We start from the raw sequence: 14,152 nt of genomic DNA on the forward strand, positions 1-14,152 counted from the left end.
TGTGTCCAAAAACCCATGTTGGCCCTTTAAACAGGTCTTAAATCCTCTTATCATAAGGATTGTCTGATGAACATTTGAAGGAACATTCTGCTGGTAATTATTTAGAGATTTTTTAAAAAATACATATACATACACGTATAAAACCATTCATTAAAATACTTCTCATTCACATGAAATAAATAACCTCAATGCAAAGTACATATATCAGACAATCAGAAACCAGTATTAATAGGTTAGTATTTCTGGGAAACTACACAGATAACATACATACTTGTCAACTTTCTTGAAGTTTTTATATTTGCAAAAAACTGAGGAGTCAGCTGCTTATTCAACCTAACAATTAGGTTCATCATTTTCAGACTGTACATATATGTTGTTTATATACACTTATTATAAACATCTTTCTAGGCCAATACAGATACCTACCATAGCCACCCTTTGATTATATAATGCATGCTCTTTGGGGAAAAAAAAACTTTAAAGAAATACAAAAATTATAATGTTTAGGTCTTCCATAATCTTTCCTTGTACCCACAATCATTTTCCCATGCAAATATAAAAATGAGGTAGAAATAAATTCCTACAAATTTGACAGATCACATTAAATGAGTATAGAAACTGTGTTGTCGACATTTCCCACTGCATTTGTCTATCTTTTAAAAAACTGAGAGGTAAGTGACAATGTATTAGTTTTAGGTATACGTGATTCAATATTTATTCATATTAAAATAGGATCACCATAGTAAGTCTATTCCACATCCATTACCATATAGAGCAACAAGAGTTGTTTTCCTTGTGATGAGAACTTAAGATCGCCTCTTTTAGCAAGTTTCAAACGTCTACTATAGTATTATCTATAGTAATCGTGCTGTACCTTACACATCCTCAGAACTTCATTATAATTGCAAGTTTGTACCTTTTGATCTCCTTCATCCATTTCACCCACCTCATCCATACTGCCACCCCCACCCTGCCACTGACAACCACCAAACTGTTCTCTGTATCTATGAGCTCATTTTTCTTCATAAAGATGCCAAATAAAAGGGGATTCATATGGTAGGTCTTTCTGACTTAATTCACTTAGCCCAGTGCTCTCAAGGGCGATCCATGTCACAAATGGCAAGACTTACCCTTTTTTTATGACTGAATAGTATTTGTGGGTGTGCGTGTGTGTGCGCGCGCACACACACACACACACACATATATTTTCTTGACCCAGTGATGGACATATCTTGGGTACTGTAAAAAACCTGCAATGACTATGTGAGTGCTTATCTTATTAAACTAGTTTCTGGGGATCCCTGGGTGGCTCAGCGGTTTGGCGCCTGCCTTTGGCTCAGGCCGGGATCCTGGAGACCGGGGACCGAGTCCCACATTGGGCTCCCTGCATGGAGCTTGCTTCTCTCTCTGCCTCTCTGTCTTTCATGAATAAATAAAATCTTTTAAAAATAAATAAATAATAAATAAATAAACAAACTAGTTTCTTCCTATGGTGCACTTCGGGTTTTTTAATGTGGTCAAATTAACCACCCTTTTCTCTATATGGTTTGGTTTTATTTTCTGAATGTTTCCTCCTCTACTTTTATGTTGAGACAATGGTGAGCTAGGTTGGGCAATTAAGCCCTTTCAAGAAAACTATCTTTTATTTTACAATTCTATTTAACGTATCTTCATGTTTTAAACATACTGTGAATGCCCGGGTTTGATTCTTGGTTCTGCCATTCACTAACAGTATAACCATGGCAAGTTAGGCAACCTCTGTATGCCTCAGTTCCTTACTGGTAAAATGGGGCAAGAGTACCTAATATTAGGTTTACTGGATCTCTCAAATTTTTTCTATATATCTATCCTCTCTCTACCAATTTTTTTCATCATGTAAGCTCTACAGCCCAATGTGGGGCTTAAACTCATGACCCTGAGGATCAAGAGTTGCATACTCAAATGACTGAGCCAGCCACCCCATGTTCTGTACCTTTTTAAATAAAGCTGTTTTAATTCTTGTGTGTTTTTTTTAATTGCCAATCTGGTTTTAAACTCAATTCTTCCACTTTGTTTTCGATTCTCTGCTGTCTTTTTGCTTTCTTTCCCTTTTGTGTAATTTTTTTCTTTTAAACGTTTCCTTTTTCTATAATTAATTTCTCTTGGAGCTTTAATTATCCACACAAAGACCACAGGATGAATCCTTTATGATAGTTATTTATCTCTGTATAACAGGGAGCAGTTCCTTGAGGGTGTGGTATTTGTTGAAGAGGGTAGGTGGAAACACCTTAGAGTGGTTTCTCTAGCAGTCACACCTTGACCTTCACCTTTAAGTAGAGGGCTCCAGATGGTTGGTTAAATCTGTTCAACCTTCCAACTGCTTGGAAGGGAATGCTCTGGAAAAGCCTCAATTAAAATGTTCTAGTGTACAGCTGTGTGGTTACTTTAGCAATGCAATACTGGGGGGCACTTTTAGGATGTTCCTGATGTTTCAATAGTATAAATTATATTATTGTGAATATTTCTGTGCAATTCTATAGTACTTAAAATTAAATTTTTAGAAACATAACTGGATTCAAGGGAATGAAAAAACCATTTAAATTCTCACCACCAACAACAAAAAATTAACAAAAAAATAAAATAAAATAAATTCTCACCAACAGTATATTCCAGAGCCATGTTACTATACAGTCATTAATAGCCATTTTAACCTTTAGAGACCCCCAAAAGGTCATGCTGATTTTACTTTTCTTTCATTTTCTTTTCCCATTTTTCTTTCCATGTTTCATCTTTTTCCCCAAGGTACATACTAAGGAAATTAGCACCTTTAATATTGAAAATATTTTCCTTGGTTTGCTCATTATGTTTATGGAATCTTCTGTTGTCGTTTTCTTCAAAACTTTGAGGTAATATCTAATTTTTTTTTAAAGATTTATATATTTTATTCAGAGAGAGAGAGAGAGAGAGAGACTGAGAGGCAGAGACACAGGCAGAGGGAGAAGCAGGCTCCACGCAGGAAGCCCGACGCGGGACTTGATCCTGGGTCTCCAGGACCACACCCCAGGCTGCAGGCGGCACCAAACCACTGCGCCACCAGGACTGCCTGAGGTAATATCTAATTTAAAGGCGTTTCTCATTTCATTTTATATTTTCTTCAATACATTTTATGCACTCCTTTAAATTTTTTGTTTAAAATTTAAAACTTCTGATTCTTCTACAGTCAACTTGCATATGGGATAAGGCAGGGATCTCATTCTACAAAATGCCAGATTTAGTATAGGCTAAAGGTCAACATATATGTAGGGCTATTCAGTTCCATTAATATTTGTTCCTACCTACCATAGTGCTTTTCCTCTAACATAAGACCACAATTTAATATCTGTAGCCTTTAGACTTGGCTCAAATTTCTAAGGAACTTCAGAAAGTTCTATCATACCCAAGTACCTCAGGTTTGCCCACTTGTCTCTATACCTTCCTTATTGTCCTGGTTTGGACCATCAGCACTGAATCAGTCTCAATTCTAGTCCTGACTTTGTTTCTGAACATTTGCTCTCCTACCTACTGAAAAAACAGCTGCCCTTCCTATGCCAGTGGGTCTCCATGCTTACTCTTCCCCTGCCAGAAACACTTTTGCTCTTCTCAATTCTTCTGACAACGTGGCCCAATGAGAACATGTATCCAGCATACTGCACTTAATAAATGGGGCTGCTAAAAGCCAGTGGCAATCAGGAATTCACCACATTACTACTTCAAGGCCTGAGGCAGATGAAATTTCTTAGCCCACCTAAAATTCTGACCTATGACTTGATACCTACTGGCTCAGGTGGCACTATCTAACCTATGGTGGTCAGTTTTCCCTGACTCATGAAATACAGGCTTATCTGTATTTATTTAAACAGCCAAAATAAATAAATAAATAAATAAATAAATAAATAAATAAATAAATAAATAAATAAACAGCCTATGTTCTTCCTCACCACTGTGTACCTAACTCGTTTCACTGTTTGAAACCTCGTAATGAGCCAGTGAATAAATAAGGGAATGTATAATAATGCTGGCTATATGGTTAATTCATTAGGTTGAGAAGGCTCTTACCTGTCAAGATGAATTTTAAACAGTTCTAAGAAATAAATAGTTCTTAGCCTTCAAACATACTGAGTCAAGAAGATGTGACAATGTCAAATAACATGGTATTTATTGCAAGTTTAGGATGTATTAAAGCTGGTGGAGCCCTTGAATTTGCCTGGCCTACATTTAGGATGGCTACCAAATGCAAGTCCACTGTAAACTTCTGGGCTATCATTTTCTACATGTCACTTTGAGAGAAGAGTATCTTGGGCTTCTAAAAATGATGCCAGATTATCAAAACTTAAATACTTATTGTATGTCTAGAAATCTTAAATATACTCTTCAGTTACTGCTTTTTTTTTTTTTAATTTTTATTTATTTACGATAGTCACAGAGAGAGAGAGAGAGAGAGAGAGAGAGAGAGAGAGAGAGAGAGAGAGAGGCAGAGACACAGGCAGAGGGAGAAGCAGGCTCCATGCCGGGAGGCCGACGTGGGATTCGATCCCGGGTCTCCAGGATCGCGCCCTGGGCCAAAGGCAGGCGCTAAACCGCTGCGCCACCCAGGGATCCCTTCAGTTACTGCTTTTACCAGAAGATGAATTAGTTTCCTTGCAAAGGCAAAAAAGGATCATTTAGAAACTCTAGAATAAGGGAGAAAGAACATAAAGACTTCTAACTCTGGGAAATGAACTAGGGGTGGTGGAGGGGGAGGAGGGCGGGGGGTGGGGGTGAATGGGTGACGGGCACTGAGGGGGACACTTGACGGGATGAACACTGGGTGTTATTCTGTAGGTTAGTAAATTGAACACCAATAAAAATTAATTTATAAAAAAAATAAAAAATAAATAAATAAAAGTGATTTGCACACCAAAAAAAAAAAAAAAAGAAAGAAACTCTAGAATAAGTACATGAGCTAATGCAAATTAATGACTTTGGTTAGAAACCATTTTATTACCAATTTCTCCCCAAAATAACTAACAAAAAGCACTTACTGGAAGTCATTCCTGGTTGTGGCTGCCCCATATTGGGCCCTGGATTCATAGAAACTGGCACCATGCCTGCAGCACTGGGTAGCATGTTTTGTTTCTGTAGTCTAGTCCTTCGTTTTTCTTCTAGTTCTTTCTGGATCTTATAGATCTTCTCAGCTAGCAGGTGGTAGTATTCCGCCTTTTTGAAGGTTGGAAATAAATAAGAGATAAGGAAAAAAGAGGAAATACTATTAGGTAACAAAAAATGAATGAAGAATAGATATTAGCTTCATTTAAAGATGTAAGCAGAAACCCAAAGGGGGGAAAATATAATCTATTTTATTTTTTTAAGTTTTAATTTTAGTTAACATACAGTCTAATATTAGTTTTAGGTGCATAATACAATGACTCAATACTTCATTTATCACCTGGTGCTCATCATGACAAGTGCACTCCTGTATCCCCATCACCTGTTTCCTTCCACCTCCCCTTCTGATAACCACCATCTAATCTACTTTCTTAGATCATTCCAGATGGGAGTTCATGTTTGAAAACATCAAGTGAAAAGCAACTTTATTATGAACCTAATGAAGCATGGCCTCTCAAGAGTAGGTTTATAACATACGTGCAATTTACAGCACATGGAATGAATATGCGTTATTTATAGAAAGTGCCATTTTAGATTACAAAGTTCAAATGATATAGAGAAAACTGGAATACTACTTGAGATGAACATACTAAGCAGCTGATTCACCATTTTCCAGTGAAAATAGCAAAGAGCTGCTAACAGCTCAACCACTTTTTAAGTTGACAGAAGGACAACCCAGATAAAGGGCCACACAAGTGCACTGTATTATTAAGAGGAAAAATGTAAGATTCTTGATGACATACACTTTAAGAAAACTGCTCTGTTATCTTGACTGTGCACAGTGAGAATAAGACAGGATAGCTAAAGGGTATCTCTAAAGTACACTATTATTTGTTATATTACAAAGAAGAGTAAACAACTAGAACAGGTCCATTTCTGACTTTATATAGAAAAACAGACGCTCACTCGATTATTTGCAGATTCATACATGTCCCCTTCCACTTTCCGGGCGTATGCAACTAAGTTTTCCATCCGTCTGTCTTTTAAAGCAGCAGGATCCGGAGTAGGAAATATGGCTTGAACACTAGGAAAAGAAAATTCTACCAATATAATACCATGTCAACTTTTCATTCTCATCACAGAAATATACAGCACTTTAAACTTCTTCCTGATTAGTATTTTCTCATTTTTATAAAATGTGCACATTACAAGTAAAATAAAAAGGGGTATGTGATCAATTATTAAATAACACTGCCCCAAATATAATAGTGGTAAACAAAAGTTTTCCCCAATCAGAAGAAATGACATATTAAGAATCCCCTGTGGTCTCTGTCACTCTAACAAGGAGCAAAAGAATTATACTATGCTGCTATTTGCATAAAGGAAGAGAGGAAACCTGACCTCTGTTAATAGTGTCAAGTACCAACTGTTTTCGGAAACTTCTACTCTCCTCACTATTCAGCTTAATGAAATAAAACCTAATAGGGGCACCTGGGTGGGTAAGTCAACTTAAGCACTTGACTCTGGATTTCAGCTCATGCTCTGAGCATGGAGGGTGCTGAATGAGTGCCTCTCCTCTCCTCTATCTCTCAAATAAATAAATACATAAATAAATAAAACAAACCTAATAATCACTGCAAAATCTTACAAGATCAAAACGTGAAGTGGAAAGGGCAGAAATACACAATGATTCTGTCACATTCAAGGTCTTTTTACTTTCTTTTCTTTCTTTCTTTTCTTTCTTTTCTTTCTTTCTTTCTTTCTTTCTTTCTTTCTTTCTTTCTTTCTTTCTTTCTTTCTTTCTTTCTTTCTTTCTTTCTTTCTTTCTTTCTTTCTTTTAGATTTTATTTATTTTTTCATAGAGACAGAGAGAGAGGCAGAGACACAGGCAGAGGGAGAAGCAGGCACCATGCAGAGAGCCTGACATGGGACTTGATCCAGGGTCCCCAGGATCACACCCTGGGCTGCAGGCAGCACTAAACCGCTGCACCACCAGGGCTGCCCAAGGTCTTTTTACTTTCTAACAATTCTCTACAAATCCTAAAGATCTGACAAATATATTTCCAGTCACTAATTTTATTATTTGGGTATCTCATGTTCATTTGTGTAGGACTTGGAAAATGCATATGAAAAAGAAACAAATGGAAGTTTAGAATATTTGAACTGGTAAAAAAAAAAAAATCTGCAAGCATATAATACACTTTTAATGTCAAGTCAGATGATCAAAAAGAATCTATTGTCTATTGTTATAAGGTAACCATTGTTAAACAATTTGAATATCATAAAAATAAGTTTGTTTTGGTTGTTCCCTTTTAATTCATTTTATTAAAATCTTAGTTTTATTAAACTTTATAAAATTTTATTACATTTATTAAATTTAATGTTATTAAAAATTAGTTCTTTCCTAGTTGTCAAATTCCACTTCTAGTGACATCATTTTGAATTCCTAAATGAAATTCAAATATAATTGGAAGGCTAATGTAAGATATAAATAAGTTTAGATAAAATTTTGATAAGCCACAGGTTCTAAACCAATAAAAAACATGGATGCAATGAAGGAAACCTTTCTGTTAAGTGGAAGAGAAATGAAAAAAAAAGACTGCTTTCTGAGAAAAAAAATGCTGGGCATCATTAAAAGTCCAAGCTCTGTAATGAGCAAGGTCCAAGCTCTACTTTTATGATACTGGGTACATTTTATTGCTCTTTATGCTTTCCCCTTCTTTCATCTGACAAGACATCTTTAAAGAAGTGAGGCTGAATGAGTGGCATATATCAACTCTGCAACAAACAGGGCAATCTCACAAACCACCAACAATGCACTTTTGGAGGGCCAGAAGACCACAGAGTGGCCCCACTCTACAACTTAAGAGTTTTATTTGGAATAAAAGAAAACAATGTTACCACTACCATATTCTAATGCACCGAGACCTGATTTTTCTTATTTTAAAATTTGAGTTTTGCAAAGGCAGTAACATTAAGATGAACAATTTTTAGCTAATATATTGAAAACTGCCACCAAGTAGAATCGTTTATACACCATGAAAGCTGGAAGACTCCTACAAATGATGGTGGAAAAGCTGGAAAGCAGAGAACAGGAAGCAAGAAAGCCACAGAAACATATAAGCATTAGCAGCAATAGCCAAGCTATAGAAAAATCAATAATACTCCTCTTATGGTTAAGTGCCTGGTAGATTGGAAGCATGTTGACATGGTAACTCTTTATGAATAAGACATGCCCACAATCTTACAGTTTGTGAACAAGATGATTTCGAAGATCCTGAGTAATATCTTCATGCCATTGTTTCCGAATTCCAGTATTGGATGGTTGAGCTGCTGTTGGCATAGGACCCAGGGAGGCCACACTGGCATTTTCACTCATCATTGGGCTTCAAAACGGAATTGTTAAATAGTTTTAGTGAAGAAGGTAGAAGAAAGAAGATCTCAGTTAAAGTAGAGCTGACAGTGATGACTACAATGGATCCAACACACTATGACAAGTCTATTTACGTAAAGAAATCTGGGAGAAAGTGTGTATGTGTTTGCACTTGTGTAAAGCAGAGTTAAGCCACAACACTTCATCCTCTGGAGGAGAGGATGAAAGTCTTGGGTTTAGAACACTTAAGTGTTATGTTGTAGAACTAAACTGTTACTTTGACACAACTTATCCCAGGAAATCCACCTCATGGATTAATTCTTACCTCTGGGATAGAGCAAACTCATTTTTTTTTAAGCAGCTGCATACTTGCAACTTCTTACAATATCCAGGGAAGATAAGGGTTACCGCCAGGTAAATGATACAATGTCAAATTAAGATCATAGAAAGCTAAAAACATGGACTCAAATGTAGTATTTGCCTTCATTCATCAAGGACAGCTTGAAATGAAGGAAAAAAAAAAAAACTCAAGGAATTCTAACCAGTATTTAAAACATGATACAGGACACACACCAAGAAAAAACTTACTTTTGAGAATTTATGGCTGAATGCAACATTGAGTCAGACAGAAGATTTGATGTCTGAACCCCTACACCTCCATTTACTCCCATAGGACTAGCACCTAGGTCAAAGCAAACAAAAAAAGGGAATATTTTAAATACCAATAGCAAAAAGAACAAATGAACGAAAAGTTATAAAAGTACTAGAACATACCACAAGAAAATTCTGTCTTTTCGAAGACCCAGAAGCCATAAGGACAACATTTAAAAACTTGAGTAGTAAATAAAATAATCACCATGAACAAAGAGTTAAAAGACAAAACGGGAAAATAATTACTAGGGCTATATGGCAAATTAAAAAAACAAACAAACAAGTACACTCTTTGACTTAGTATTTCCACTTCTGATATTTTTGTCTCATAGGTGTACACATAAATGTATGGACATTAAATACAATGGTGTTAGAGAGAACAAAAAACTAGAACCAAAAATGTTTAGGTAACATAACTATATATGTATGATTTTCATAAGCACAATTTATGTAAGGACATAAGGAACCTAAGTGTGGGAAAAAAAAAAAAAAGGAACCTAAGTGTGATAATCCCTGGATAGGGGGAATGAAAAGATGGTGTTTTGGTTAAACATTTGAATACTCCTTCAAACTGGCCTGAATAGTTCCTTGTGCATACATTATCTTTTTAATTAGCAATTTTAATGAATACTCTCTTTCTTTAAAAATAAAAATATCTGACAGCAATATTCACACTAAACCAGATTTTCATGTGGTTAAAAACAAAACTTATTTATTTCTTCATGAGAGACACAGAGAGAGAGGTGACATAAGCAGAGGGAGAAGCAGGCTACCTATGGGGAGCCCAATGAGGAACTGATTCCAGGACTGATCCCAGGACTCCCAGATCACACCCTGAGCCAGAGGCAGACACTCAACCACTGAGCCACCCAGGTGTCCCCAAAGAAACATTTTACACACACAATTCTATTAATATACCTCAAGATATTTTAGTTAAAAACTAGAAAACAAAACTTCCCCCTATAATGGAAATAATTGGCTAGATCTGTAAACAACATTTAATGAAGAAAATGCTGTTTCCTTCATGGTCTTTCCTAAATACTTAGGCAGAAATCTGCCTTTTAAAACGATGCAGAGGGGATCCCTGGGTGGCACAACGGTTTGGCGCCTGCCTTTGGCCCAGGGCGTGATCCTGGAGACCCGGGATCGAATCCCACATCGGGCTCTGGGTGCATGGAGCCTGCTTCTCCCTCTGCCTATGTCTCTGCCTCTCTCTCTTTCTCTCTCTGTGACTATCATAAATAAATAAGAATTAAAAAAAATTTAAAAAAAAAATTTAAAATGATGCAGAATGCAGAAATCTGACAACATCAACCCAGCTCTGAAATGCAATCGCTGGAAGTAGTCTTTCAAAACTGAATTGTTCCTAATTCTGTATTTGTCAATTTAAAAACCCTATATGTAAATACTCCTTTTTAGAGAAATTAAGTACTCATAACATTTGCTTTACTGATGGCAACAGCAAGAAGAGGTAAAAGAAAAAGTGATGACACTCCACCAGTATGCTCACTGCCTTCTGATGGCACACAAAAGCATAGCAAAACATTCTCTACGAAGTCCCCAGGTCCATTTAATATTCAGCACTGAATCCAAGTAATGGCTCAATCATAACTTCGGAAGGAATACCCTTACACAGGCAAATATTTAACATCCTAAGAGGGGGTTAAAAACAACAAAAACAACCCTAGAGGGAACATTCACTTGAGAATACAAAAATGAAGGAAGTCCAACAATACTGGCAACTGCCACAGATTAAGTCAGAAAGGCGGGCGGGGGTGGGGTGGGGAATCACAACACCTAAAAATCAGCAAGAATATTTTTTTTGTTGGCACACCTGGGTGGCTCAGTCAAACATCCCACTCTTTTTAAGATTTTATTTATTTATTTGACAGAGAGAGCAAGAGAAGCAGGCAACCCACTGAGCAGGGAGCCTGATACAGGCTGTTATCCCAGGCCCCTGAAATCATGACCGCAACCAAGGGCAGATACTTAACCGACTGAGCCACCCAGGTGCCCTGCATCTGACTCTGGATACCGCCTCAGGAAATGATCTTAGGGTCCTGCTATCTATAGCCTGGTACTGGGCATTGAACCTGTTTCAGAGTTTTTCTCCCCCTTTCTTTTTGCAACTCCTTCCCCTCTAAAAATAAAAAATAATGTATTTTTGTTTTCTAAGTCCTAGGAGGAATCCCATACTAACCTTCATAGAATAGAATAAGGCAACTCAGTAAGGACTGTAAGAATGTGGTCAAATATGGTCAAGGGAAGTCTTACAGAAAAAAGCTATAATGCAGGGCTCCAGAAGGGATTCGTCCTTCCAGCTATAGAATCTCTATAACCTGATGTATGTTAACAGAGATCTTAGTTTTGTCTGCTTAATTGCTTCCTTGCCCATCCAAACTAAAGGTGTTTCAAAGTAGGGCCATTACCCTTTCGTGTTTTGTTTTCAGCATACAGCACATCTGAGTAAATGCTGTTTCTCATTTATTCAAATCCCTGTCAAATAAAAGTACCTGAAATTTATAATTGAGAATGTTCCAGCACTACAGCCAGTTCTACCACAGTGGGAGACACATCTGTAGTTCCAAGATGTTATTGTGAATATGTCTTAGGCTGCTTAAAAAACATTAGTATAAAAGTTTGCTTAGGTGTTTCATTCAACATAAACCTATAAAAACAAATACTACTTAAAAATAAAAATCTAACAGCCTGGGAATATAAAGTAGGCCTTGTATCTGCTAAATAGGTGAGATAAAATACCTTTAGAAGAGAGTACAAAACAAAACCCAGGAGTTCTTAACAGTAACTGTTCCAGAATTTCTGTAAAATAGTTGAAAGATAACTAACCAATAATTTGAAGGTCAGTAATAAAACAAGAGAACAGGGATAATATAAAGGCCAGGTAAAGGCATTTTGAGTCCCAAGACATTTTTTTTATTTTTTTAAATTTATTTATTTATGATAGTCACAGAGAGAGAGAGAGAGGCAGAGACATAGGCAGAGGGAGAAGCAGGCTCCATGCACCGGGAACCCGATATGGGATTCGATCCCGGGTCTCCAGGATCGCGCCCTGAGCCAAAGGCAGGCGCCAAACCGCTGCGCCACCCAGGGATCCCCCAAGACATTTTTATACTGCAATTATTAAAACCTGATCACATACACACCACCATACATGACATATTCATACCAAAAACATTTCAATCTGAATCTAATTACAAGGAAATAATCAGACTAATTCAAATTATACGACAATCTACAGTGTACATCAAAAGTGTGATGCATAAAGAGAGGGAAGATGACTTCGAGATTAAGAGAAATAAACTGCACATAACAAACTGAATGGAAAAACCCAGAATGATTTTGGGGGACAAGGAGAAAGTAAAATACAGACTGTATATTAGGTGACATTATTAGCAAATGTTAAACTTTGTAGGCATAATAAAAGCATTGTGGTCATAGAGAAGAATGTCCTTTTTATTAGGAAACACATGCTGAAACAGTAGTCAAATATCAGGACAGCTCAAGTATACACACAGTAACAAAGCATTTGTGGCAAAAATGCTGAAAACAAAGAAATCTAGATAAAAGGTATGTAAAGGCATGTATAAGGTCTTTATTGGAGTATTACAACTTTTAGGTAGGTTTTGAAACTCCAAACTAAAACTTAGGAGAAGGGACGCCTGGGTGGCTTAGTGGTTTGGGCAGATGCCTTTGGCTGAAGTCATGGTCCCGGGATCCGAGATCAAGACCCGCATCAGGCTCCTGTGAAGGGCCTGCTTATCCCTCTGCCTATGTCTCTGCCTTTTAATCTCTCTCTCTCTCTCTCTCTCTCTGTTTCTCTCATGAATGAATAAATAGATCTTTTAAAAAATAATTAAAATAAAATTTAGGAGAAAAAATGTATTCATAGAAGGGAAAAGAGAACATCAAAATACTACCTTTACCTTAAATCTGCAATGATTATGAAGGAAGGACCTAGAGTATTTTAAACTGCTGCAAAGGAGGATACAAAAAAAAGTTTTTATGTCCCAAGTTTCTTGAAGTTTTCCTCTGAATTTTTCTTTTTTAATTTTTTTAAAGATCTTATTTATGAGAGAGACACACACACACACACACACACACACACACACACACACACACACACACGCACACACAGCGAGGCAGAGACACAGGCAGAGGGAGAAGCAGGCTCCATGCGGGGAGCCCGATGCGGAACTTGATCCTCCAGGGGAGGGGATCCCTGGGCTGAAGGCAGGTGCCAAACGGCTGAGCTACCCAGGGATCCCCTCCCCTGAATTTCTTTCCTTTTTTTTCTTTTCCCCTCCCCTGAATTTCTAATTATATATCCAATCTGCCCTTTTGGCAGGGTCCCCAACGGCACTTCAGGGTTAAAAAAATATGGGTGAGATCTGACAGCACTAACCACTTGGGAGTCCAATCTTGGAAAAACATAAAAGATAAACATTTTAGGTTGTGGAGTAAAGGAAATATATTCAATAAATTGCTTTTGTTTACAAATGTAATAAAAACCTTAACATTGCTGGGGGACCCAACATAGTCCTGTTTGTGGATGCAGTCTACCACATCAGGTCCAAACCTGAAGCATGCTAAAATAAAGACCATTAGTGAAAGAAAACAGAAGTGAAGAGAGTCTGGTTTAGTATTTCAAAATCATGACACATCAAAAAGGTTAAGAAAATACAGTTAACATTAATTTGAGTATTGAACTGTGTGTTTCTTTACTCTTTCTGATAATATAGCACTAGGCTAAGGCCAAGCTGTATCTCCAGAGTCATATTTCTGATCATCATCAAAATTATTATATTCCCAATAAAATCCATTATAAAATTGTAATGATAGAAGCCTGAAAGGATCACTTTAAGTACCGCCCAAAAAACAATTTATAGTAATAATCCTTAGTCCAAACAGTACTCAAAAGGATAAAGTTTTGGTTAAAACTAATAAATTGCTGGGGTGCCTGGGTGGCATAGTTGGTTAAGCATCCAACTCTTGGTTTTGGCTCAA

General features: G+C 36.9%; 1 protein-coding gene across 2 annotated transcripts in view; it reads right to left on the reverse strand.

The window, feature by feature from the left end:
• EP300 (E1A binding protein p300) overlaps positions 1-14,152 on the reverse strand; it is an 84,522-nt gene that overhangs the window by 32,313 nt on the left and 38,057 nt on the right. For both annotated transcript variants that reach the window (XM_055328034.1, XM_055328033.1), the window contains exons 7-10: positions 9,065-9,158; positions 8,352-8,489; positions 6,070-6,187; positions 5,040-5,214 (exon numbers count right to left, since the gene is read on the reverse strand). In XM_055328034.1, the coding sequence (XP_055184009.1) occupies positions 5,040-5,214; positions 6,070-6,187; positions 8,352-8,489; positions 9,065-9,158 (525 nt within the window). The remainder of the gene's footprint in view (positions 1-5,039; positions 5,215-6,069; positions 6,188-8,351; positions 8,490-9,064; positions 9,159-14,152) is intronic.

The sequence above is a fragment of the Nyctereutes procyonoides genome, unplaced genomic scaffold (genome assembly GCF_905146905.1).
Source record: "Nyctereutes procyonoides isolate TBG_1078 unplaced genomic scaffold, NYPRO_anot_genome, whole genome shotgun sequence".
Classification (NCBI taxonomy): Eukaryota; Metazoa; Chordata; class Mammalia; order Carnivora; family Canidae; genus Nyctereutes; species Nyctereutes procyonoides.